This window comes from Nicotiana tabacum, chromosome 8, assembly GCF_000715075.1.
Source record: "Nicotiana tabacum cultivar K326 chromosome 8, ASM71507v2, whole genome shotgun sequence".
Classification (NCBI taxonomy): domain Eukaryota; kingdom Viridiplantae; phylum Streptophyta; class Magnoliopsida; order Solanales; family Solanaceae; genus Nicotiana; species Nicotiana tabacum.
In genome coordinates this window covers 135,389,182-135,414,091 of record NC_134087.1, presented here as the reverse complement: position 1 = coordinate 135,414,091, position 24,910 = coordinate 135,389,182, and the positions used below count along the sequence as shown (strand labels likewise).

At 35.5% G+C, this 24,910-nt stretch overlaps 1 protein-coding gene across 1 annotated transcript; it reads right to left on the bottom strand.

The window, feature by feature from the left end:
* Positions 1–12,062: 12,062 nt before the first annotated feature.
* On the bottom strand, positions 12,063–14,729 carry LOC107814707 (heavy metal-associated isoprenylated plant protein 7-like). Its single transcript, XM_016640159.2, has 5 exons — positions 14,518–14,729; positions 14,216–14,423; positions 13,727–13,935; positions 13,497–13,584; positions 12,063–12,724 (listed from the first exon to the last, which is right to left on the bottom strand). Exons 1-5 carry the CDS (start codon positions 14,524–14,526, stop codon positions 12,285–12,287), a joined length of 954 nt encoding a protein of 317 aa, XP_016495645.1. The 5' UTR covers positions 14,527–14,729; the 3' UTR covers positions 12,063–12,284.
* Between the last annotated feature and the right edge of the window lie 10,181 nt (positions 14,730–24,910).

Here is a 24,910-nt window from a genome sequence, read left to right as displayed (position 1 = left end):
GAAATAATATTTCTTCTAGAAAACTCTGAGATTCAGCGAAAAGATGAACCATGGAAGATCTTCTAGAGATACTTGATTAATGGGTTATACTACCCAGGTGAATCATATAAAACCTGCACTTAGCAATATGACCAAATTTTCCGCACTTATAAGATTTAATATCAGCAAGATCTCGCTTAGATCTATTCTTCGCAAATCGAATAAATTTACGATGAGCTTTTCGAGTATCACACTCTTCTTTAGATCTATATCTAGACCTCTTTTTCTTATACGGGCTATCAAGATTAGGATACCTATGATAATTATTTTTTTTCTTCTTGCTATGAGTGGAAGTTCCGGGTAAACCGAACTGGGTACAGAAATCTCCTAATTGGGATCTCTCTTTAAGCTTATCTATCTTAAGCTATCTAGAAAGTTTTAGCCCATTACACAAGTTTAATCCTTCTTGTGTACATACTCCTATAAGTTTTTCATAGGTATAATTCTTATACGGAATTTCACCGTAACTACCCCTTAATACTTTTCTCACTCTCTCAGCAAATAAGGAGGGAAGGCCGTCTATAAACTTATCTTTCCAATGCTCATATTTATTCTCGGGTAGTTCCATAACCTACTCATAAAGGTATCCTTGTACCATCTAAATTCACTAAGAGTCTTACATCTAAGCCCATTTAGTAAAATACGGACGGTCTCATGATTACTGGTAAATCTACAATTGAAATGTTCTAGAATTGTAAGGATAAGGGTATACACAGCATCTTCTCTACCTTTAACTAGAGCCATGCCTATATTATCAACTCCCTCGTCAACGGCTGTAGCATTAATAACCATGGCTTTCTCTTCAACGGATAGTTCAGATCTATTACATATTTACCATGAAAGTTCCTAGGCTCTGATACAAATTTTTCACCAGAATCTAATTGGCGGGCGGTAGTCCGCACGGCCATCCAGATCTAGCTGATCAAGTACCTTTAAAGGTTGGCGGTAGTCCGCGCGACCAGAAAAGATTCGAAATATACGAGAATTTTATTATAATTTTAATGACTGTATGGAATGATTTATTCTTTTACCCAAGCAAGGGGCCTGTCTAGGTCCGATACTTATTCTTATTGAACCCATGTGTCTAGCGGTTCTAACTGTGAAAGAAATAGCCCTTTTGACAATTTTAGCGGACTTTAGTGTCACAGCTGGCTAGACGGAGCCACTAAAGCAAAGCCAATAAGAGTAGTACCATGTCCCTTATACAGTGTTTCTACTATTGGAAACAGTGTATCTACTGTTGTGTGGGGTTCTGAATAGTATATTTACTGTTTGTGGGGTCCTCGACGGCTTTATTTTTTCCCGCTTTCTCTTTTTTCTAATTTGTCCATCGTTTGGAGGAAATCTTCCACTTCTTTGATTGCATTATCAAACAATATTCTTTCTGCCATCATAGGTTGAGAATTTTCTTCTGCATCATCATTGCTTGTTTCACTGTGCATTGATGTGTCTGATCTTTCACATTGGTTTAAGGTTTGAAGTAAATTTCTTTTTACATCTTCCAGATATTGGTTTATTAATTCGGTTTATCTCCGTCTTGAATAGAGATTTTTCTAGCAATATGCTTGACTGAGCTGTCATCAAATATTTTCTTTTGGGAGTGGTCGAGTATAACTAGATCTGTATTTTAATGGAATCCAATAATTCTTGGCCATATAACATTTTTGTTTTGGGATCATTTTTCATCAATTTGTCCAAAACATTATTGTAAAATACCCTATAAGCAAGGGATTTGTTCCTCCGTAAATCCTAATTCGGGGGTCCATTTATGAATCCACGGGATAGGGAATTCAATAAAGAAGTATATCTGATCAATTTTTTTTAAGTAACAGATATGATCTGCATGATATAAATCAGTTAAGATTGGTGAATTTTTTGCCCATTCTTTGTATAACTTAAGGAATGGCTCAGGCAAGATCTTTCTTGTGGGGTCGTGATGTGACCACCAATTCAGAAACCAGTTGGTAATAGGTCCTGCAAATATCTTCGCACATACTTTAATAAACCAAGTATGCTTATGTCTTTCATTATTATAGTAAAGCACTCTATCGAATGCCTGGATATAATCCCAATAAGTAAAGTTCATGGGCGATTTATTAAGGCTTATCTGCCTTTCTTTCATTATAGAAATCCCCCATTCTTCAAAAGATATAATCCGTTTGATAATAATTTTTGAGAAGTTATAAACGTTCTTATTTGTGTTATAACCGGAAAAGTGCTGGAATTCTGCACTACATGTACTGATGAGAATGGGCTCATAATAAGCGTGGGTTGGAATAATATCTGATAATGCAATCAAAGAAGTGGAAGATTTCCTCCAAACGATGGACAAATTAGAAAAAAGAGAAAGCGGAAAAAAGTGAAGTCGTCAAAGACCCCACAAAAACAGTAAATATACTGTTCAGAACCCCACACAACAGTAGATACACTATTTCCAATAATAGAAACACTGTATAAGGGACCCGCATAGGGGACCCACTTTACTGTACATAGATTCCTTATGTTTTCTTTTTCTTTCTATAAGTAGAGGACCTATTCTCATACGTAGAATGCTTATGTATTCGACTATCTGCAAAAGTGCTAAAAATACGGATAGAACTATTTGCAAAATGATTATTGCGGGCTTTACTGGCCAACTTAGTGGCTGGTGGGATAATTACTTATCCGTTGAAGAGAAAGCCATGGTTATTAATGCTACAGCCGTTGACGAGGGAGTTGATAATATTGGCATGACTCTAGTTAAAGGTAGAGAAGATGCTGTTTATACCCTTATCCTTACAATTCTAGAACATTTCAATGGTAGATTTACCAGTAAACATGAAACCGTCTGTATTTTACTAAATGGGCTTAGATGTAAGACTCTTAGTGAATTTAGATGGTACAAGGATACCTTTATGAGTAGGGTTATGGAACTACCAGAGAATAAATATGAGCATTGGAACGCTAAGTTTATAGACGACCTTCCCTCCTTATTTGCTGAGAGAGTGAGAAAAGTATTAAGGGGTAGTTACGGTGAAATTCCGTATAAGAATTATACCTATGGAAAACTTATAGGAGTATGTACACACGAAGGATTAAACTTGTGTAATGAGCTAAAACTTTCTACATAGCTTAAGATAGATAAGCTTAAAGAGAGATCCCAATTAGGAGATTTCTGTACCCAGTTCGGTTTACCCGGAACTTCCACTCATAGCAAGAAGAAGAAAAATAATTATCATAGGTATCCTAACCTTGATAGCCCGTATAAGAAAAACAGGTCTAGATATAGATCTAAGGAAGAGTGTGATACTCGAAAAGCTCATCGTAAATCTATTTGATTTGCGAAAAATAGATCTAAGCGAGATCTTGCTGATATTAAGTGTTATAAGTGTGGAAAATTTGTTCATATCGCTCTAAATTGCAAGCTTCAAAAGTTGAAAACCTTAGAACTAGACGATGAGTTATGTGATAAGGTTTATAGCTTGTTATACTCTTCTGGATCAAATCTGATTATAATTCTGAGTCAGAATCTGAAGCTGAGGTCGATTTACTTGATTTATCTGATAGTGATAAAAATATTGATAATTCTTGTACAACTTGCAAAGGTAATACATTCAAATATATACCTTATACAACAATATATCTATATCACTATATAAATAGCATACAATATACTATATATCTTTTACATGCAATAGTGCAAAAAGATATACTATTACTCAATGAACATAGACATATGGTGTACTCTCGCACCTATTTTGAAGGAATTTTTACATTCCTATGCCATATAGGAAAGTATATTACCCTCAATGTTTAAGGTTTGATATAATTACATTTAGTATATCTAATTATCAATTATATACCATTAGTGGTTTTTAAAGGTATTAGTTACACTCCTAATTTAATAGTACCGTATATTCCTTCTAACACCACTCCCCCCACGTTTCTCTCTCCAATTCTCACACCTTCACCCACATTTCCCTCCCACACCCACGATTTCTGTATCAAATCACATTATTTCTTCCATAGCCAAGGCTTTGAATTCGAATTTGGGTTTTCGAAAGACATTATTTGTTTGGATTGGATGTTGTTGCAAAGAATTGAGAATTCTCTCTATGTCTCTCTCTATCTCGCAATCCCAAATTTCAGTAATATAAAAGGAAAGGAAAAGAGAGCAGCAATTCCACCATTGACAGCCATTAAAAAGCTTTGAATTCTAATTTGGGTATTCAAAAATCATTATTTGTTTGGATTGGGTGTTGTTGTAAATAATTGGGAATATGGTTTGGAGTTTATACTTCAATTTTGAGGGGTTTTGGTGAAGATTAGACTTGGTTTTGGCTGAATGACATACATTATATTGCAGAAATTGTAGATAAATTGTAGAAGAATTGTAGACTGTTGTTTATTTATTTTTGAGCTTTGTGTTTTTGTGTTAAAAGTTTTGATGGGAGCTTGTTATTCCACTTCGTCTGTTTTGGAGCTAACTTGTGCAGAGGAAAAGATGTTTTTTAAGTTATATATATTGCTATACCTTTAAATTCAAGAAAGTATGGTTGTATTGTATTTAAAGAGGCGTAAATTTGTAGAATAGGTTGAATGTGAGGAATGAGTCAAATAAGACTTACAATGACTTGTTTTCTACATTTAATCTACAACAAAACTACATATCATTTGAAAAATTAATATGAAAATACAGAATTTCAATGTTTCTACAAATTATCTACAAAATTTCTTAGGAAGATCTATCCCTTCAGCATATTTTTTTGGATTCCATATTTAACATAGCAGTTTCGTAAAGAGTAACAAGAGCATATAGGAGAATCACAGAATTGTAGCATAATCGGGATTTTCGACATAATTGCGTTTTTTGCAGAAGATTTATAGAAGTTTTAGTCATTTTTGATTTGTGAAAACAGAAAACAAAGTATCTACAATCAGAATACAAATAATCTACAATTTATCAACAAAATATCTACAAACTGGGTACATTGAATTTTAATATCTCAATTCTCATTCAATTGTAGCATAATTGAGATTTTCGACATAATTGCGTTTTTTGCAAAAGATTTGTAGAGGTTTTTAGTCGTTTTTGATTTGTGAAAACAGAAAACAAAACATCTACAATCAGAATACAAATAATCTACAATTTATCTACAAAATATCTACAAACTAGGTACATTGAATTTTAATATCCCAATTCCCATTCAATTGTAGCATAATTGGAATTTTTGACATAATTGCATTTTTTCAGAAGATTTGTAGAAGTTTTAGTCGTTTTTTATTTGTGAAAACAGAAAATAAAGCATCTACAATCAGAATACAAATAATTATAATTTATCTACAAACTGGGTACATATTTGGACTCGACATGCTTCCCCTGAAATGTATGTTTCACATTTTTGATACATATTTTTGTCCAAAACAGTACTAAATCATCCACTTTAATACAATTTTTATACAATATTGTTCAACTTTCATACAATAGGTAAATGAATAAAAGAAAAATAAATAAACAACAGTCTACAATTTTTCTTCAATTTATCTACAATTTTTCTACAATTTTTGCAATATACGTCTTCTTCTTCGAGTTTTAATCTGAAATTCAGTCAAAACCAAGTCTAATCTTCACCAAAACCCCTCAAAATTGAGATATAAAATCCAAACCATATTCCCAATTATTTTCAACAACACCAAATCCAAACAAATAATGATTTTTGAAAACCCAAATTTGAATTCAAAGCTTTCAAGCTTTTTAATGGCTGTAAATGGTGAAATTGCTGCTCTCTTTTCCTTTGCTTTGTATTACTGAAATTTGGGATTGAGAGATAGAGAGAGAGATGTAGAGAGAATTCTGGAAACAGAGTGTATCGCAAAAACAGAGTATGAAAAATCTTGATCTGCGTTGTGAAAGATCAGAGTGAAGCCGACGATAATTATGAATGTGCGTGATCTGCATTGTGGAAGATCTTGAAGAATATTTAATTCCCCAATTTTAGCGCGTCTAAATAAGGAATCCTATAGCTACAATGATTCCTTATTTAATGCATTGTCTATATTTTGTAGGAATACTATTAGCATGAAGGGTAATATGCAAACTATGAACATATTTGACAATATAGTTTCTTATATTGTATAGGAACGAAAATTTCCCTATCTTTAATGCAAGCAAAAGGACATCTTTTAAGAGATGATTCATTGAATTTGAGTTATAGTAAATTTGATTAGGCTAAATTTTAGGAATTAATAGATTTTTTAAGAAATAATTGGCTGTAATCGGTTCAGTTAAGCTTAAATTTAGGAAATGATGAGGATCTCACTAAATTTGCTAAATTTTTGGGATTCTTATTAAATGATTTCCCTAGAGAGAGAAGAGATTTTTTAAGCTGAATAATTATTAATTGTATAAAATATTGTACAAAATTTGAATCAAATAGTAGTTATAGATGATGTAATTGTTATGTCGAGGAAGAAACAAACCCGAAAATAAATAAGACAAAGAATACTAAATTTTAAAGTGAAAAATCCTTCAAATTGAAGGTAAAAATCACGGGATCACAAAGATCCAAAAAGCTCTACTATAACAATAAGAGAGTTAAAAAAATTCTCCAAATTGTCTACACAACAAGTGCCAAGCACGGAGCAATAATACCAACAAGAGCAACGACAAATCAATTGAAAAAAAAGGAGAAGTTACAAAACTGGAGCTGTTGTTCGGGGCTCGAAATCAGATGCTACGAGACTCCAAATCCGATCTCCACCGTTCAAATGAAAGATCAAGATGTTAGAACAATTAGTCTAAATTTTAACCCGATCCAACCGTTAACAAATCAAAAAACGTGATTTGAAATTGGCTGGTTGGAATAAAAATCTGCAGCAAAACGAATATTTTTCTTCTCCCTTCTCTCTTGATGAGAGCTTTCTCAAAAATCACTCTTATGTGCATAAGTCTTTTAAAGACTTGTACCAATGAGCATAGAACAATTCTCCAAGGTTATTCTATTTATAGATAATGAGCGGTGCTTTCTCTTAAAAGCCAAAACCCACCCAAAATAGGATTAAACACCAAATCTAATTCCGAATAGGAATGGAAACCAAAAGAGAGTAGGATTAGGCCATTGGGCCTTTGGCTGGACAATATGGACATGTGGTCAACAAACTCCCCCTCCATCCAAGGAGTCAAATATGTCTTCAAGTAGAGAAACTATTGACAGGCTTCATGCCTACCAATTTTCTACAAAACACATGCTTATCTGCAAGCTTAACGACGAATACCTCAGGCTGCTCCACATAAATCTCTTCATCTAAATCACCATGAAGAAAAACAGTTTTGACATCCATCTGCTCAACCTCTAAATCTAGACTCGCGGCTAAGCCTAGAACCACACGAATAGAAGACATCTTCACAACAGGGGGAGAAAATCTCATAAAAGTCAACTCCTTTCTTCTGGCCAAAACCTTTAACAAAAAGGTCATAACAAGTGGAATCAAAGCGAGGTTCAAGACATGTTCATCTTGGTGGGTTCAGTTCTAGCCGCAATATATTTGACGATAATCGTGATTTTTGTCTGAAAAATTTGACCGGTGTGCTACGCACGTTAAGATAAACTTTGTGGTGGAGATTGAAAGATACGACCTGTTGAAGGCTATGCAAAGAAGGTGGATCAAGTTTATTTTGTCAGAAAATTCAAGCCAAGGGAAAGAATTGTTAGGTGTTTTCCTGATTTTCTTACCATATTTGATTTTTCTATCTCTTGAAGGAAAGGACAACATATTTACCATAATTAGGTTTTTCTTTTTGTAGAAAAAAATTATAAATCTCCCATATTTGGCTAGTCTTTTTTCTTGTAGGAAAAGGTTTGGACTTTTATAAATTAAAGATCTTTCCTTCTCATTCAGTAGCATCCATAATGTAGTCATAAAGGATTTGAGAGTCTTGTTTAGGGGGGAAAATTTACGGGACAAGTGTTAGTGTGTCACTTGTATTTGCCTCTTCGTGAGGTTGTTCGCTCAATATTTTTGTACTCTCTTTTATATAGTGGATTGCTCATCTCCGCCGTGGACGTGAGTCAATTGACCGGCCCATGTTAAATATTTGTGTCTCTTTTGGTATATTTCTCTTTTATTATCTGACTTATCGTCGTTCAAGATTTACTTTACTAGTTTTCGTATGACACTTAATTTTTTCCGGTCCTAACAATAATATACTCTAACAGAAGTTAGTATTTACGAAAATTTTCCATTATAAAATGTAAAAAAGTTAAGACAACAAAAGGGTAATATTACAAGTAGCAACCCACAACGAGTGGAATTAGTGATATGAAAAACAAAACAATAGTAATATGCTAGATCCAAGTTGAAATACACTAATACTGTGTATTATTTTTTATACAATCAATTTAAAAAGATAATTCATTTAACTTACTATCACAGCTTTGTTTGATTAATTTTTTTTGGTTTGTTTCTAAACTACTAGTTTTAGACAAATGGTTTTCTAAAACCTTTTTTAACTTAGAAAGGAAATATCACATATTTATCATTACAAAAAGCTAACCTCATGCACATTCCAATCCTAACCAACACTCCATTATCCTACCCACTTTTATTAGTTTTCCGTTGGCAATAAAAGGACTGAAAGAAATATGATCCATACATTATAATATACAACCACCAAAGATGTGACCGTTTAACAGCAGTAAATCAAACCATACATTTTTCACTTTTTAAATTATACAAACGAACAAAAATCTCATTTGGTTGATTCCTGTTTCCTGCTTTTCCTTCTCCTCTATTAGGCGACAATTTTCCTTTCGAGCTGCAGGCATAGGGTGATAAATAGTGGCGGAGATATTAGGGAGAAATTAAAAAATAGCCAGATTTACAAGTAGTCATTCAAAAATAGCCACAGTTTCAAAAGTAATCAAAATTTAGCTATTTTCATGTAAAGATAAATCTAAACGAAAATACTATTCAAAATCCGAAAAATACTCCAGCATAATATATTGGAGTTCCAGCATAATATACTGGAGTTCCAGCATAAGTATACTGGAATTCTAGCATACTATAATGGAGTTCCAGCATAAGTATACTGGAACTTCAGCATAATATACTGGAGTTCCAATATAATATACCGGTTAAACCTGGCTAACGGGCCGGGTTGGACCGGAACCGGACCGGCCCAGACCGGTTTAAACCGGAACCGAACCGGCCCGGTTCATAGGGGGCCGGGTGGGCTGGGTAGGGGGGTTAGGCCGGGGACGGAGGGGTTCGTTTGGGCAAGCGGTTAACCGGGCCCGGGTAACCCGGTTGGCATGAACAGTGCCCGAACCGGTTAACCCGGAGAAAATTTTTATTTTTATTTTTTTTGTACTTTCTTGCAGCGTGGGGCCCACTATCCGTTGGAAAATCAGATTTTTCATCACATATCCGTTGGCCAACGGATTTGTTGCATAAATGGCCATTTTTTTTTAATTTTTTGTATTTAATACTTTACAAAATTAACCCTTTTAAAACCCTTTTAAAAATCTATAAATACCCTCCCCCCCTCTTCTTCATTTTTTCACTCAAAATTCTTATCTCAATCTCAATTCTCAAATTCTCAATTTCTCTCTTCCCTTCAATTTGCAAGATTTCATCTTCTAATTTTATAATTTTTATTTGGCTCTCTTTTCTTGAATTTAATGCACATTGTACATTGTACTTATCCAAGGCGTATGTTAACAAGTGATACTTGGGAGGTCATTAATGATGTTAAATTTTTACATAAATTTTATACAGCTACTGTTGAGTTTTCTGGAGCATATTACCCCACTGTTACTATGGCTTTAGTACATATAGCTGAAATTTCTTTTCTACTATCTGAATTTAAGAAGAAAGAAAAATATAAGGATGTTGTTGAAAAAATGCAAGCAAAATTCAAAAAATATTTCTTTCCAATTCCTCCGATTTACTTAATTGGTGTAGTTTTAAATCCTTCTATTAAAATGTTTGATTGTCACCAATTAATGAATGCTTTATATACTTATATGGAGATTGGAGAAACTGAAACCCCAAATTTATATGTTTCTATGAACAAGCTAAATGAATATTTACAACAACTATATAGATGATAGCCCAAAAGATGAGGAACTTGGAGATATATTAACACATGGAAACTCATCCGAATTTAACACGCCAGAAGAAGGTCAATCGGTTCATATTGATTATGATGAACTTGCTAGGGCGATACAAAACATTTGAAATTACTACTTTACTAGTGTACTTGTTGAAAAAAATGTTAACATTTCATTTTGTAAGTTTGAAAGTTGAAACTTGAAATTAAGAAATAAAGTAGCACTTGCAATAAGTGTAATTTTTTCCCATCTTACTTGTATTCTTTTAATTAATACAAAGTATTAATATAACTTACAATAGTTATACAAAATTCCAAAAAAAAAAATTAAAAATACACTAAATCCGGCCCAGCCCGGCCCTCTCAACCCGTAACTCTTATGGTTCAATTTTTACCCGGATTAACCCAGCCCGCTAAACCCGTTATTGTACTAACCCGGAACCGGCCCGACCCGAAACCCGGACGGGTAAAAAAACGGACTCGGCCCGGCCCGGCCCACCCGTTTAACAGCTTTGATACCGGTTCAATATAATATGCTGGAAATTCATACACATGTGCTTCAATCTCCAATATAATATGCTGGAACTTTCTATGTGTTGGAGTTCCAGCATAATATGCTGGAAGTTCATACATAGGTGCACCGATCTCCAGTATATTATGTTGGACCGGTCCCTGTTGCAGCAAAATAGTGGCTATTTTCAATAACTTTGCAAACGCTGGCTATTTTTGAATGATCAGTCCGAAAACTGGTCAGCCCGTGCTATTTTAACGAGATACTATCCTACCCGGGTGTCATTCACACTACTTTGTTGGAAAAATCACAAATATATATAAATAGTTATTCTCACAATTTATATGTATATTAATTGCTTGAAAATTATACAAGATAAATATCAATATTGAACAAAAAATCAAATGTTAAAACCTCTTCAACCTCAACTCAAACTCGCGTACAAGCGGAGTTGTAATGATAAGTCATACTGCTCACATTAAAAAAAAAAAAAGTCCTTTGTATGCCATTTGTGAAGAGATATGAGCAGATGAAGCGTATTGATTGCAAGCGCACTTCCGTTCTGCTTGAGAAATTATAATAGATATATAAAGTAAAATATTGAAAATATATATAATTTTCTCGGTCCCAATTTATGTAAAATCACTTAAATTAACACGAAATTTAAGGAAAAAAAAACTTTTATATTTTTTATCTGAACCAAGCTTAAACATTTCTCTGATTATTAATTATCTCATTAAAGATAAAATGAGAATTTTAACATTAATTTGTTTAAAATATATATATAAAAATAACATTATTTTTAGGATAAACTAAAAAGAAAAAAGTAGTATTTATGGCGGAGGCAGGATTTCCACGAAGGAGGTTCAAATTTTTTTTTTTTTTTGTAGCTAGTGAGAATTAAATCTATGACCTTATGAAAGTTTTGAACCCCCTTGACCACTAAACTACACTTTTGGGGTTGTGTTAAGGGGGATCAAAACTTAATATACAGAGGTAAAAATAAATTTTGCCTTATATATAGTGTAATTTTTCCGCGAAGGGGCTCGGGTGAACCCCCTTTCGCCCCCCCCCCCCTATAAATCCTCCCCTGATTCGTACTAATTTATGTGACACTCGAATGGTGCTTTTTTATATTTATTAACAATTCAATTTTAAATTTTCTTTTTTAACCTTAATGAAATAATTTTTAGCCACACAAACTTGTATGATTTATTTAAACCATAAATTTCAAAAGTTTTTCTTTATTTCTTAAATTTCATGCTCAATTAAAAATCTTCACATAAATTGGGAGCAATAATATTTACGTTTTTACTCATTTATTGGTGCAGCTCGATATTGAAAAAGTAGTGATGCAGCGGAGGGAAAGGAGGAAGAGAGGGAAGGAGCAGTAGTGTGCAGTAAATCAGAAGGGGCAATTAGTATATTAAATTGTCATATAGTATTATCTTATTGTATCATACATAGGGAGTACATAACAGCAGGATTGCAATAAAGAAAACAAAAAGGTACAAAGGCCTCACAAAATTCTACAGTACTGTCTATAGCAGAGTTGTACTTGAGCGAGTCCCAAGATAGGGCCACATGAAGAGCACCAGAAATGGCCATGGGCATTTCCCATGTTACCATTCTACCCCTCCAAATTTACATCACGGAACATGCATTAGGATTTTCATCACTGAAAATCTGTGGAGGTGGAGGGCACGCATACATTTCATGTGCAAATCTCTGTGGATGCACTTGAAAATTCTGAGGATGGTGGTAGTAGTAAAATTCATTTTTCTTCACTTCTACTTTTGGGTTTACTTCTTCAACAGTTTCTTCTTTAGCTGCTGCTTCTCCTCCTTCTTCCTTTTTTTCTTTGCTTTCTTCTTCTTCAACTTTCTTGGCTTCTTTTTCGCTTTTCTTCTCTTCTTTTGCTTCTTCTTTGGGCTTCTCCTCTTCTTTCTGTTCTGGTTCTACTTTCACGATTACTGCCCGTTTTCCACTTCTCTTACTTACATAATCCACCAGTTTTGATGCCTCAAACACACCTTTTACTGTCACTTGTGACTTCTTTAAGTCTGGTTCTGCATTCTCCACGCCTAAATTAATTTCCAAGAAAATAATTACTAACTTGATGGTATCAATTTCCAAAGTTACTTGCAACTTTTGATGATACCTAACAGGCAACGCTAGTAACTGATTCCAAAGATTCAAATAGTAGTTTATTAGCAAATGAATACTTATATATTTCCTCCCGTTCACAATAAACGACAAATTTGTCTTGGCACTCCCATTAAAAAAATATTAAATTCTAGATAAAAATAATTAGTGTAACTAAAATACGCTTAATTAAATGTTGCAGCATAGTTGTAGTAGCACTTACTTATCTTCTCAAATAAATGACTTTTTAAGAATACGTACATAAGAGTAATTTTAAAAAAGAAAATTGAATTTTTTCTTGATTATATAAATGTACACTTACTTTGGAACAAGATAAAAAAAATTAATTAGTCACCGGAGGACCGGAGAGAGTAATTAGGAGTGGACGAAATGTGTTTGAACCGATCTCCAGTTGAAGAATTTCAAGAGAATCTTAAGAATTGAATATTCTATTCTAAGTAAAGAATGTACAGATTGTGAAAGGAATAAAGAAAGTAGAGAATCCTCTAGTATCCAATGCTATTTTCGAGATCCGAAAAGGAGGAAAAAAGAACCATTTTTTCTTTAATAAATAGTACAGCTGAAATGTGTAAAAAAGCACAAGAACCAGAAAAACAATAATTATCAGCAAAATGAATAAAACAGAACACAATAGCAATTCATTTACGCGAAAAGAGAAAATTAAAAGAAAAGCAAAATAATTAATCTAGCCTTTCATTTTTTGTATACGCCTCTTGATTTCTTGAGCACAAGCCTCACAATGCATGTGAACTTTCAGAACTACAGCAATCACCTGTGGCTGCATAAAACAAACATACAAAACATATAGATGACTTTTACCTTAAAAACAAATGAACCCCAGAATGGAAAAAAAGAGTAAAGTGAGAAACAATCAAAAGAAGAAATTAATGAGTAAGCACAAAAAAAAAAAGGGAACAAACCTCCTCTTTTTTCTCTTGGGGTTTAGCGAGTTCCTTCTCCTCCGGCTTCTTGGGTTCTTCAGCCGGCGGAGGTTTTGGAATTGGAGAGAGAAGCTCAACTTGTCTATGGCTCTTTTTCTGTACTTTCTCTAAAACCTTTAGTGGATCTGCCTTTTCCCCTTTGACTACCACCTTATGCGTTTTGCAATCAGTTATTACATCCTCAACTCCTGCATAAACCATTCAAAAACTTTCATGCTTTTTCCTTTCATCTATCAACAACTTTCAATTTATTTCTATGTTTTTTCCTTTTCCGAAACTCAGTGGTCTAATTAACTTGAATTTGTGTCAGTGTAGAATGTACTCGAGGCCAGAACTCAGACACATTTGATTAATAAAGAAGAAACTTTACCCTAACAAAAGAAAAGAATCCGATTGTTGAAAATGAATCTTCATACAGATTACTACAAAAAAAGAGAAAATAAGAAAAGTAGGACGGGATTGTCAGACCTTGGAAGCCTTTGAGGGATTTGCGGACTTTACGAGCACAACCTTCACAATGCATGAAAACTCTCAATACAATTTCTAGGGGTGGTGGTGGAGGTTCTGGTGTTGCTTCCTCTGCCTTTTTCTCCTCTTTCTTCTCGTCGCCGCTTGGTTTGGGTGCCTCTTCTTTCTTCTCTTCCTCTGGTTTTTTCTCCTCTGGCTTCTTCTCTTCCTAAAAACCGAAAAAAAAAAAAATTAATTAGCACAAACCAAAATCAGAAATCTCAAACATTAAAGAAAAGAGAATGAGTAGAAAGCAAATTAACCTCCCCCATTGATAATCTTTTTGCTAGTTACAGAAGTGGGCAGGACAGATAGGTATATGCCGATTATAAGGTGGGAAAGACTAGTGTTTTTTCCTCTCTTTTTCTATTTTGTTTGTATTCGTGTTTTCTTTACTTTTTCTCAGGTAAAAGGAAAAGTGGAAGTCAGTAAAAGGACAATAGGCTGTTACTATCCATCAGATCTATGAGAGCACTCACTCACTCGTACACTCACAAATCACAGTTTACAGTATTATTATAGCGGCGCAACAAGCGTGCCTATTATATAGGTGGCACGTGCGAGAGATACAGTCATCATTCGACGTTGCTACTTGCGAATAGAGTGAGTCATCATATTTTGGCACTGTTCAAAAGAGATGCTAATTAGGGGTCGTTGGTTTATGGTCAGTAGTTAGGCTGAGATTATAGTTAAAAATTACTTGTTTGTAATACTGACAGTAGTATAATACTCTATCCCTTTTTATTCCGTGCCAAAAAGAATGATCGCTTTCCTTATTTGGAAACAATTTACATCTACACAATAATTTATAGCCACACAAAATTTATCAAAATTTTACATAAACACAACTCTAGTACAATTGATGTAAGAGAATCTTAATTAATTATCCAGCCTAATAATTATACCGAGCTTTTCAAACGCACGCTTTTATTAAATGTGATTAATTAACTATTATCATTCACAAAAATGCTCTAACTTTGATTCATATTTGAGTTTTCATCTTTCAACCAAACTTCAAATAAATAGATGATATCTCCACGTCAAAATTTCTGCCCTTTGACAAAAAATTACTCTCTTTGGTTCAATGTAAGTGATTTTTTAGTTGTTTTTACACAAATTAAGAAATTCACCTTTTAACATTAATTAGCAATGAAATTGACCATATTAACCTTTACTATCTCTTCACATATACTCCTAACACATATTCCAACACTATTTACTCCAAGGACAATGTAGGAAAAAAATAATTAATTCATTCTTGAAATCTGGAAAAATATTTGGACAAAAGAATAGCCAAAAAATCACTTATTTTAGTTATTAAATATTACTATAATAAAATTCTAAAATATTAGCACTAATTATAGAACATTTAAAAAGAGCTTAAATATTCTTAAAGTGCCAACTGATATTATCGACTTTAACAATAATTAGTTCTGACATATTTTTCGTGGACTCTGCTATCTTTTATGTCACAATCCAAAAGTCAACTAGTCGTGATAGCATCTAACTCAATTCGCTAGGTGATCGGGTCCAAGCCTGCGCTACTGTTGAGTAGTGAGGGTGGTCGATGCAGTGTTACCCAACTAGGTCAGGATTGAATCCACATGAAGTTAATTTGTTTGGAATTAGGTTTATATCTAAGTCTTGATGCGGGTTTTGCTCTTAATTACACTTTCACACACTTTGGGATTGATTCTACTTCTAACTTTATTCTATTGTATGCAATATTTGAAACTAAGTATAATATTTTTGTTGTTGATTTTCAAAGGTTTAAAGAGACTAGGGTAGTGACTTTTACCTAGGTGAATATCTAAAGGGTAGCAATAATCTAGGGCGAGCTTGATTAGAATGGGGTCGTAATATAGCTATCACACCCAGGTACTCACTCTATACCTCTCGGTAGTTTGAGTGATTTTGCCCAATTTAGCTTTCTCGAGTCCAAATGGGTATTCATGCAATTCAAGTGATATTAGCTCAAGTCGGGTATTACTATCTCTAGGTTTAACCCTTTAATTGAGGTTATTAATTTCTTGATTTCACCCAAATTACTTGTTAGCCTAGTTTTCCGAGACTTGGGCCTCATGTGTTTGCACTTAATGGAGGTTTGAATCTTAATCATTCAGATCCCACACATTAAGTGTGTTTGTTTTTAAAGTCTGAATCTTAATTATTCCAATCTTAATCGTTAAGTGTGTTTGTTTTTTTACTTCACAATCACTTAATGGGTCTGAATAGGTATGTATGATTAAGATCTATAACAAAGACTTAATTTCTTTAAGAGCTATCATCCATATTCATCATTAACTGCCGCCACTGCCTACCATTATCAACTACCACCATGTCACCCACCACCACCACCACCACCATCATCCTCAATCATAGCCACCACCATTATCGACTACCACCACCCACCACTCCCACTACCATCATTATCAACGACAACCAACATTCATCCACCTCAACTACCAAACCACCCCATCACCATCAATAACCATAGTTGACAATGCCTATCATTATAAACTACCATCACCCACCACCATCTTTCTCAATCACAACTACCACCACAACCACCCGCCATTATTAACTATCACCATCCACCACCGCTATCCTCGATCATAATAGCCACCACTACCAATCACCACTAGCTACTACCCTAATCGACCACCACCATCAACCAAATCTACCACCAACCACCGCTTTTAGTCGACATTCATAAGCACTATCGTTAGCCATCACCACTAGCAACTGTCACACCTCCTTTTTCCGCACCCGCGAGGGCACAAGGGAGTTTTTCCAATTAAAGGACAATCGAAACGGGATTGGTTTATTTATTTCAGAGTCGCCACTTGGGAGATTTAGGGTGTCCCAAGTCACCAATTTTAATCCCGAATCGAGGAAAAGAATGACTCCATATTATAGTCTGCGTACCAGAAATCTGGATAAGGAATTCTGTTAACCCGGGAGAAGGTGTTAGGCATTCCCGAGTTCCGTGGTTCTAGCACGGTCGCTCAACTGTTATATTTGGCTTGATTATCTGATTTTGTACATGTTAAACCTATGTGCAAGTTTTAAACTCTTGACCGCTTTTATTATTATTTTTTACGAGAATTGCAACGTCGTGAAAATATATCTCGAACCACGTTACATCAATGCACCCGTGGTTATTGACATATCTCGACTCGGTTGAGATTTGGATTTGGGTCACATAAATGTGCACCCGAATTAAGAAAAATAAATTATTAAGACGCGCCTAAAGCAACTAACGTATTGTTATTTTGGGGAAGGCCGTAAAATTTGCTAAACGGCATGTCCCGAATTCTAAGTATTTTTAATATATATACATTTAAAGGGCCCCGCAGCTTCTACATTTTTGTTTGTCGAGACTCGTCTCATTTATTATTAAAAGGAATTTACAACGTCATGGAAATGCATCTCGGGCCACGCCATAATCAATATGTCCGTGATTAGAGACACATTTCGATTCCGTTGAGATTTAGATTTGGGTCACATAAATGTGCACCCGAATTTAGGAAAATTAAATTATTAAAGGCGCGCCTAAAGCGACTAGCGTATCATTTATTTTGGGGAAGGCCGTAAAATTCGCTAAACGGCCCGTCCCGGAATCTAAGTATTTAACGCATATTTTTTGTGAGGGCTCCGCGATCTGTACATTTTTTATATGGCGAAGCTCGTCTCATTTTATTTTTTTATTTTTTATTATTATTTATTTTTATTTTTATATTTTAAAAGGGTGCCATTTTTAAGCCTTTAACAATATTAAACCTTACGGCTTCTTTACAATTAAAATCTCATAACTTGTCAAGATTTAATAAAATGAGTCTAGTGAATGGGTGTTTCGGAAGTGGTAACAACAAGTACTAATGCTAATTTTGTCCGAACGAACTAAGCGAAGGACCACGAACAAATGAACGTCAAACTTGTGTCGTAGAACAACTAATCCAACTTAATTAAATGACATCAAATAAACAAGAATAACACAACGCAAAATGAACAAAATGCATACGGTGAAAACATAAGTAGAGAATTATCATACGATTTTCTATATTGCATCTTCGAACATTTAACGTAACATTTCCTTATCTAATACTTGAGGTTTACTAACCTTTGAACCTCAACAAACTCAGAACGACAAACACGACTCCGACGGAACTCAAGTCGGACCTCACTGAACGAGGAACAACGACGAAACCTCGGAGCAAACTCGACGTACCAGGCCTCGACGAACAGCGACGACCTCAATGGAGACTGAAAGCTTGGCCAAAACTGTCAACGCACAAGATGTGGGCTGCTGCTGGATTTTCCGACGCAGCAGGTTGGTTCGAGAAACGCGACAGAAGGGGTCGTTTGGATGTGAGGAAGGAGGAGGCTATGGAGCTGGTAGCGGGTAACAATGGTGGTGGGTTGTTGACGCGAGGTGATGAGGCTGTAATGGCGGAAAAGCTGACGGGCTGGGGTTGGTGACTGTGTGAGACGGTGTGGGAGCTGGTTGCGACGATGGAGGCGGTGTTTTGGTGAGGGTGACGACGAACAGCAGTGTCGTCGGGGCAGTGGTCGAGGACTGAGCTGGTAACGGCAACAATGGCGGATTCAAGGGAGGAAGGCGATGGTCGTTATTGTCGCGACTGGTTTTAGTTACGACGGGGGGAAGCTGGTGACAGGTGTTTGCTGGTTGGGCAGCGGCAGTGGGTCGTTTGGTGAGTTGAAGAAGAAGACGATGGTGTCTTCCTCTTCAGGCGGTTTGGTTTTTGGCGACGTAAGGGTCTGTTTGGGAAGGTGACGGAGGGAATGGTGGTTTCACGGTTGGTGCGAGGGTGGTTTTTGGAGTAGGGTTTTCGTTCCTTCTTCTTGTGAAGAAGATGATCAACAGTGCCCTTTCTCAAAAATCCAAAGTCTGTCCATCCCCCAAAAAATTCAAAAGGTCCCCTAACCATTTGCCTTGTCCGTGTATTTTATAACCTTTGCCAAGAAAAGTGAGCCCCACGCGTGGTGAGGTTCGAGGCTTGTGTTCCCCACGCGCGGTGGGGTTCCCCATGTATGGGATTCCGTCTGTGTTCCCCACGTGTGGCGGACTCGGATTATTATGGGATAGGTCCGAAAATTAGGCCTAAAATCGGGTAGTTTGAACCCGAATATTATTCTTTTGCCCGGACCCGAGAAATAGGAACACGACGTTGCTTACTAATCCTATGTAAGCAAAATAACTACTAAAATAAGACTAATTATTTAAAACAAAACTATATCTTTTTTTTAAATATTTTTCAAGATTTAAAATAGCTACAAAGTATTAATAAAACTATTTTTTGTAATTTTCGTTTTTTATATAAAGATAAAATATAAAGTAATATTTTTTTTATTTTTCAAAAATTAAAATGATTACAAAACATTAATAGAACTATATTTTTTGGTAATTTTCGAAATTATATAAAGATAAAATATAAAGTAATATTTTTAATTTTTTTCAACAATTAAAATGACTACAAAACATTAATAGAACTATATTTTTGGTTATTTTCGAAATTATATAAAGCACAAAAATAAAGTGCAATTTTTGTATTTTTTCAATTTTATGAGAAATACATAAACTAAAGTTTATATATGTATTTTTGTGATTTTTTCTTTTTGCAACAAAATAAAGTAAAATAGTTAAAATGGCTATATTAGACCCAATTTCACATATTCACGCTAAAAATGTAAAAATTCTCGGGGAGGGTTAAAAATCTGGTGCCTACAGCTGCCCTCTTTGACTGGAAACACGAAGAGTTTTCCGACAAAGAACGACTAGACATGTTTTTGACCCGACCATTACTTGGACGGACTACACTAAGGAAAGGGAGGGAATGTGACCGAGCCCTGGTATCTGAGCTACCTACATATCCTTGGTTATACAGGAATCAGGCCACATGTAGTTCGAAAATGGGAGAGATGGTAGAGTGTACCGAGGTGAAGAGCCGATCGAGGTGCCGTTCCGTTGAGGTTCCGGTTCGCGGTCCTGTCATTACAACAAAAATGAAAACTGAAAAAGACTAACTAAGCCTATCAGCTACTAGTTACAAGGATTCCTATCTTTAAGTCTTCTGAAACTTGGTCTTGAGTCTTGAATGGTGCTTCATACAGAATTTGGATCTGAACCTTGATACTTGCTAGTTGTAGGTGCTAATTCTTGAGCAGACCACATTTGTTCTCCACTTCAGTATTTTTCTCTTCTTCTTTTTTTGTTTTTCTCTTTTCTTGTTCTTCTTCTTTTCTTTTTTCTTTTATGTTGTGTCCAGCTTTTGTTGATCATCTCAGAATGTTGACTCGCATTCTTGAGGCGAGCTTCTGCTATTTATAACTTGGTTGAATGCTGGGGATTTTAGCTGTAGCCTTCTGCTTCCCAGTGCTGGGGATTTTTATTGTTTCCTGCTGGGGATACCTGTTGTAACCTTCTACCTTCCGGTGGGGTTACTGATTTCCAAAATCTGCAGTATAAGACTAAAAGTATTCCTCTTGTTATACAGGTGGGCGCCTGAAATATGAAATGTAAAGACTGAAAAGTATTCCTTTCGTTATACAGGTGGGCGCCTGGTTTCAACACTTGAAAGTAAAGACTGAATGTATTCCTCTCGTTATACAGGTGGGCGCCTGGCATGAAATGTAAAGACTGAAAAGTATTCCTCTCGTTATACAGGTGGGCGCCTGGCATGAAAAAGACTGAAAAGTATTCCTCTCGTTATACAGGTGGGCGCCTGACATGAAAAAGACTGAAAAGTATTCCTCTTGTTATACAGGTGGGCGCCTGGCTTTAGGAAAATTAAACATTGATAATCTAAAAAAATGACTTTTTTTTTCATTTTCAAATTCAAACGTTTTTTTTATTATCCTAGGAGAAAATTCGTCAGACAAGGTTTTTTTTTTTTTTTGGTATCTTAGGAGAAAGATTCATCAGACTAAGATTTTGATCCTACGAGAAGGTTCGTCAGACTTGGTTATCTTAGGAGAAAGATTCATCAGACTAAGATTTTGATCCTAGGAGAAGGTTCGTCAGACTAGGTCTCTATCTTAGGAGAAAAATTCATCGGACTAAGATTTTGATCCTAGGAGAAGGTTCGTCAGACTAGGTCTCTATCTTAGGAGAAAAATTCGTCAGACTAAGATTTTGATCCTAGGAGAAGGTTCATCAGACTAGGTCTTGTTTTTTTGGTATCTTAGGAGAAAGATTCATCAGACTAAGATTTTGATCCTAGGAGAAGGTTCATCAGACTAGGTCTCTATCTTAGGAGAAAAATTCGTCAGACTAAGATTTTGATCCTAGGAGAAGGTTCATCAGACTAGGTCATTTTTTGTATCTTAGGAGAAAGATTCATCAGACTAAGATTTTGATCCTAGGAGAAGGTTCGTCAGACTAGGTCTCTATCTTAGGAGAAAAATTCGTCAGACTAAGATTTTGATCCTAGGAGAAGGTTCATCAGACTAGGTCATTTTCGTTTTTTTTGGTATCTTAGGAGAAAGATTCATCAGACTAAGATTTTGATCCTAGGAGAAGGTTCGTCAGACTAGGTCTCTATCTTAGGAGAAAAATTCGTCAGACTAAGATTTCGATCCTAGGAGAAGGTTCATCAGACTAAGTCATTTTCGTTTTTTTTTGGTATCTTAGGAGAAAGATTCATCAGACTAAGATTTTGATCCTAGGAGAAGGTTCGTCAGACTAGGTCTCTATCTTAGGAGAAAAATTCGTCAGACTAAGATTTTGATCCTAGGAGAAGGTTCATCAGACTAGGTCTTTTCTTTTTGGTATCTTAGGAGAAAGATTCATCAGACTAAGATTTTGATCCTAGGAGAAGGTTCGTCAGACTAGGTCTCTATCTTAGGAGAAAAATTCGTCAGACTAAGATTTTGATCCTAGGAGAAGGTTCATCAGACTAGGTCTTTTCTTTTTGGTATCTTAGGAGAAAGATTCATCAGACTAAGATTTTGATCCTAGGAGAAGGTTCGTCAGACTAGGTCTCTATCTTAGGAGAAAAATTCGTCAGACTAAGATTTTGATCCTAGGAGAAGGTTCATCAGACTAGGTCTTTTTTTTGGGTATCTTAGGAGAAAGATTCATCAGACTAAGATTTTGATCCTACGAGAAGGTTCGTCAGACTAGGTCTCTATCTTAGGAGAAAAATTCGTCAGACTAAGATTTTGATCTTAGGAGAAGGTTCATCAGACTAGGTCTTGTTTTTTTTTTTTTACTTTAACTTAGGAGGAAATGCATCTCCTATGGGTAAAAACAAACTTTGGAGGAAATGCGTCTCCTATGGGTAAAAACAAACTTAGGAGGAAATGCATCTCCTATGTGTGAAACTAAAACGAACTTTGGAGGAAATACATCTCCTATGGGTAGAACTCTAATGATTTCAAACTAGGAAGTGCGTCTCCTATTAATGAAACCTTCTTTTTTTTTGAATTATTTACTTACCTGTGTTGTCTTCCCTCGAAACTGTTGGGGATTATTTAGATGGGGATGACTTTTCCCCCTTTTTTTCTTTTTTTTTTCATTATTATCTTTTTATTCTTCTTTTTTTTTATTCTTTTTTTTATTTTTATTTTTGCATAGCTTCTTCTTTCAAAGACTACCTCCCTTGAGAGTCGTTTTGCCTTTCCCCGAAAGGAACCGCTGAGGATACCGACTTTCCAACCTTGTGTTGGACTCCTCACAACTGCTAGGGATAACGCTGTTGGGGAATTATTAACACTGTTGGGTAAAATGTTATCAGCTGGGGGTACCTGACTTCCGGAAAATTTTCCAAATGGAAGGAAAATTTTCTGCCCCATTTTGATAATATCCCTTGTGGCATGCGTTTCTGCATCAATGCCATTTCCTTTACCTGTTTCAAATCAAACAAAATTTTGTTAGTTTAAAACATGGTGGTTGGTTGTGATACTCCTACTGGGATGGCTTTCCCTTCCTCCTTCATCGCTCTGTGCTCCTCAACTTGTTGGGATGATATTATTTGTTGGGAATAATCCCTTTCTGCTGGGGATATCCCTCTTCTTTTGTGGCATAGCTCGGAAACTTGGCATTTTTCCCGACCTTTCAGTCTAGTATGGATTTCCCAAATCCTGCTCACTGCTCTCCTTGCTCTGTTCATGGGCCTTGGCCTTGAGGTTTATAACCTTGGTTTTGGCAAGGATATCTCTCTTGACGCTCGTCAATCCTTTTGTCAATTCCCTTTGCTGGGGATATCTTTTTTGACACTGGCCTCACGCTTGTTCTTTGCTGACTATATCATTTGGAGGTACTAGTCAGATCTTATCTTGAAAAGCTGATGGCATATTTGAAGTCATTTCATACTTGTTCTGACCAGACAGACTCTATTGGGGAATTTTTCTATGAAAGGAGAAAGATAAAAGAAACAAAATAAAAGACAAAGGAAACGATGACTCTTTTGCAAAAGAAACTATAAATAAAAATCTATCAAACGCAGATACCGACTCTAATGGCCACGACATGCGTATGTGGCCTATCCTCTGCCGTCAATCATCTTTTAAGATCTTCAATTGGCGATTCCCCCTCTGATTCTCAATCTTATTCGACTTGTAGTGCCCGAAGGGTTTTCACTATCAAGTCTCTCTCATTTTGGTTTTCTCTCAGCTTTCACCGCCTTATGGTGCCTGTGAAGGTTTTCACCAATAAGACTCTCTCGTTTTATATCTCTCTCCAGCTGGGGATTTGGAGTGTTGCCGGTATGACTCTTTCTTTTGGAGATCAGAGTCCTTTCTGCTGTGGAACAGAATGTCATGTTCGCCGGTAAGACAACATTTGTCTGACTTGGCATCTTTTGAAGACTGATCAGAAGGTCTTTCTTGGACCGTAATGTGGGTTTTGGATAGGCTAGAAAGAAAGGGTATAAAAGGCTCAAAAATACATTAATTTTGGGTTATTAGTTACAACCTTCGGAATTAGATTTATTTACAACAAACGCAACTTTTGCCCCAGTTTCTTGCTTGGGGATATTTTAATTGATTTTTTCATTTTTTCTTTCAAAACTATGACCGAGCCGTGAAGCGCCTACGTATCCTCTTTGAGGAATCAGGTCAAACGTAGTTCCCAATTCCTCTTTTTCATTTGACTCTTTTTTTCGTTTTTTTTATTTTTTCTTTTTTTTATGCTATCATTTTCTTTTCCTTTCTTTTTCCCTTTTTTTTTCTTTTTTCGTTTTGTTGTTTTCTTTCTTTCTCTTTATTTCTTCGTTGCTACTGATTCCGAACGAGGGTATGAAAGAAAATAAATAAGGCTCAAAAGGGGTAACGAAGGATAAAATGTTTGGGTAGCAGAACAAAATGCCTTCGTCATTCTAGTCTTCAAAACATGCCAAGTGCAAACAACACGATTAAACAATAGATTTATAGTCTCTACCGATGGTGCTGTCCTTGACAATTATGTTGAACATTTTTCTTCTTCATTTGTCATTTCTAAAGCACCGTTGGGCGACACTCTCATTATCATGACCGACCCTCATGCCAATTTGGCGAATTTTGCTTTTAACGGTTTTCTTTGTGCTTAACTTGCCCCAGTTCCACATGACTCGAGCTCTGAATAATCTCAAACCGTCCTTATTTTCTTTAAATGGTCTGATCGCCTTTCCAGGGTTTTATGATTAACTTTAAAGA

Bases quoted from the DNA above. Each gene is read 5' to 3' on its own strand.
- LOC107814707 (XM_016640159.2), bottom strand. The intron at 13,936-14,215 runs GTCTGACAATCC...TGGTTTATGCAG, and splicing joins ATCCCTCAAAGGCTTCCAAG to GAGTTGAGGATGTAATAACT. The intron at 13,585-13,726 runs GTTTGTTCCCTT...TGTTTTATGCAG, and splicing joins CCCAAGAGAAAAAAGAGGAG to CCACAGGTGATTGCTGTAGT.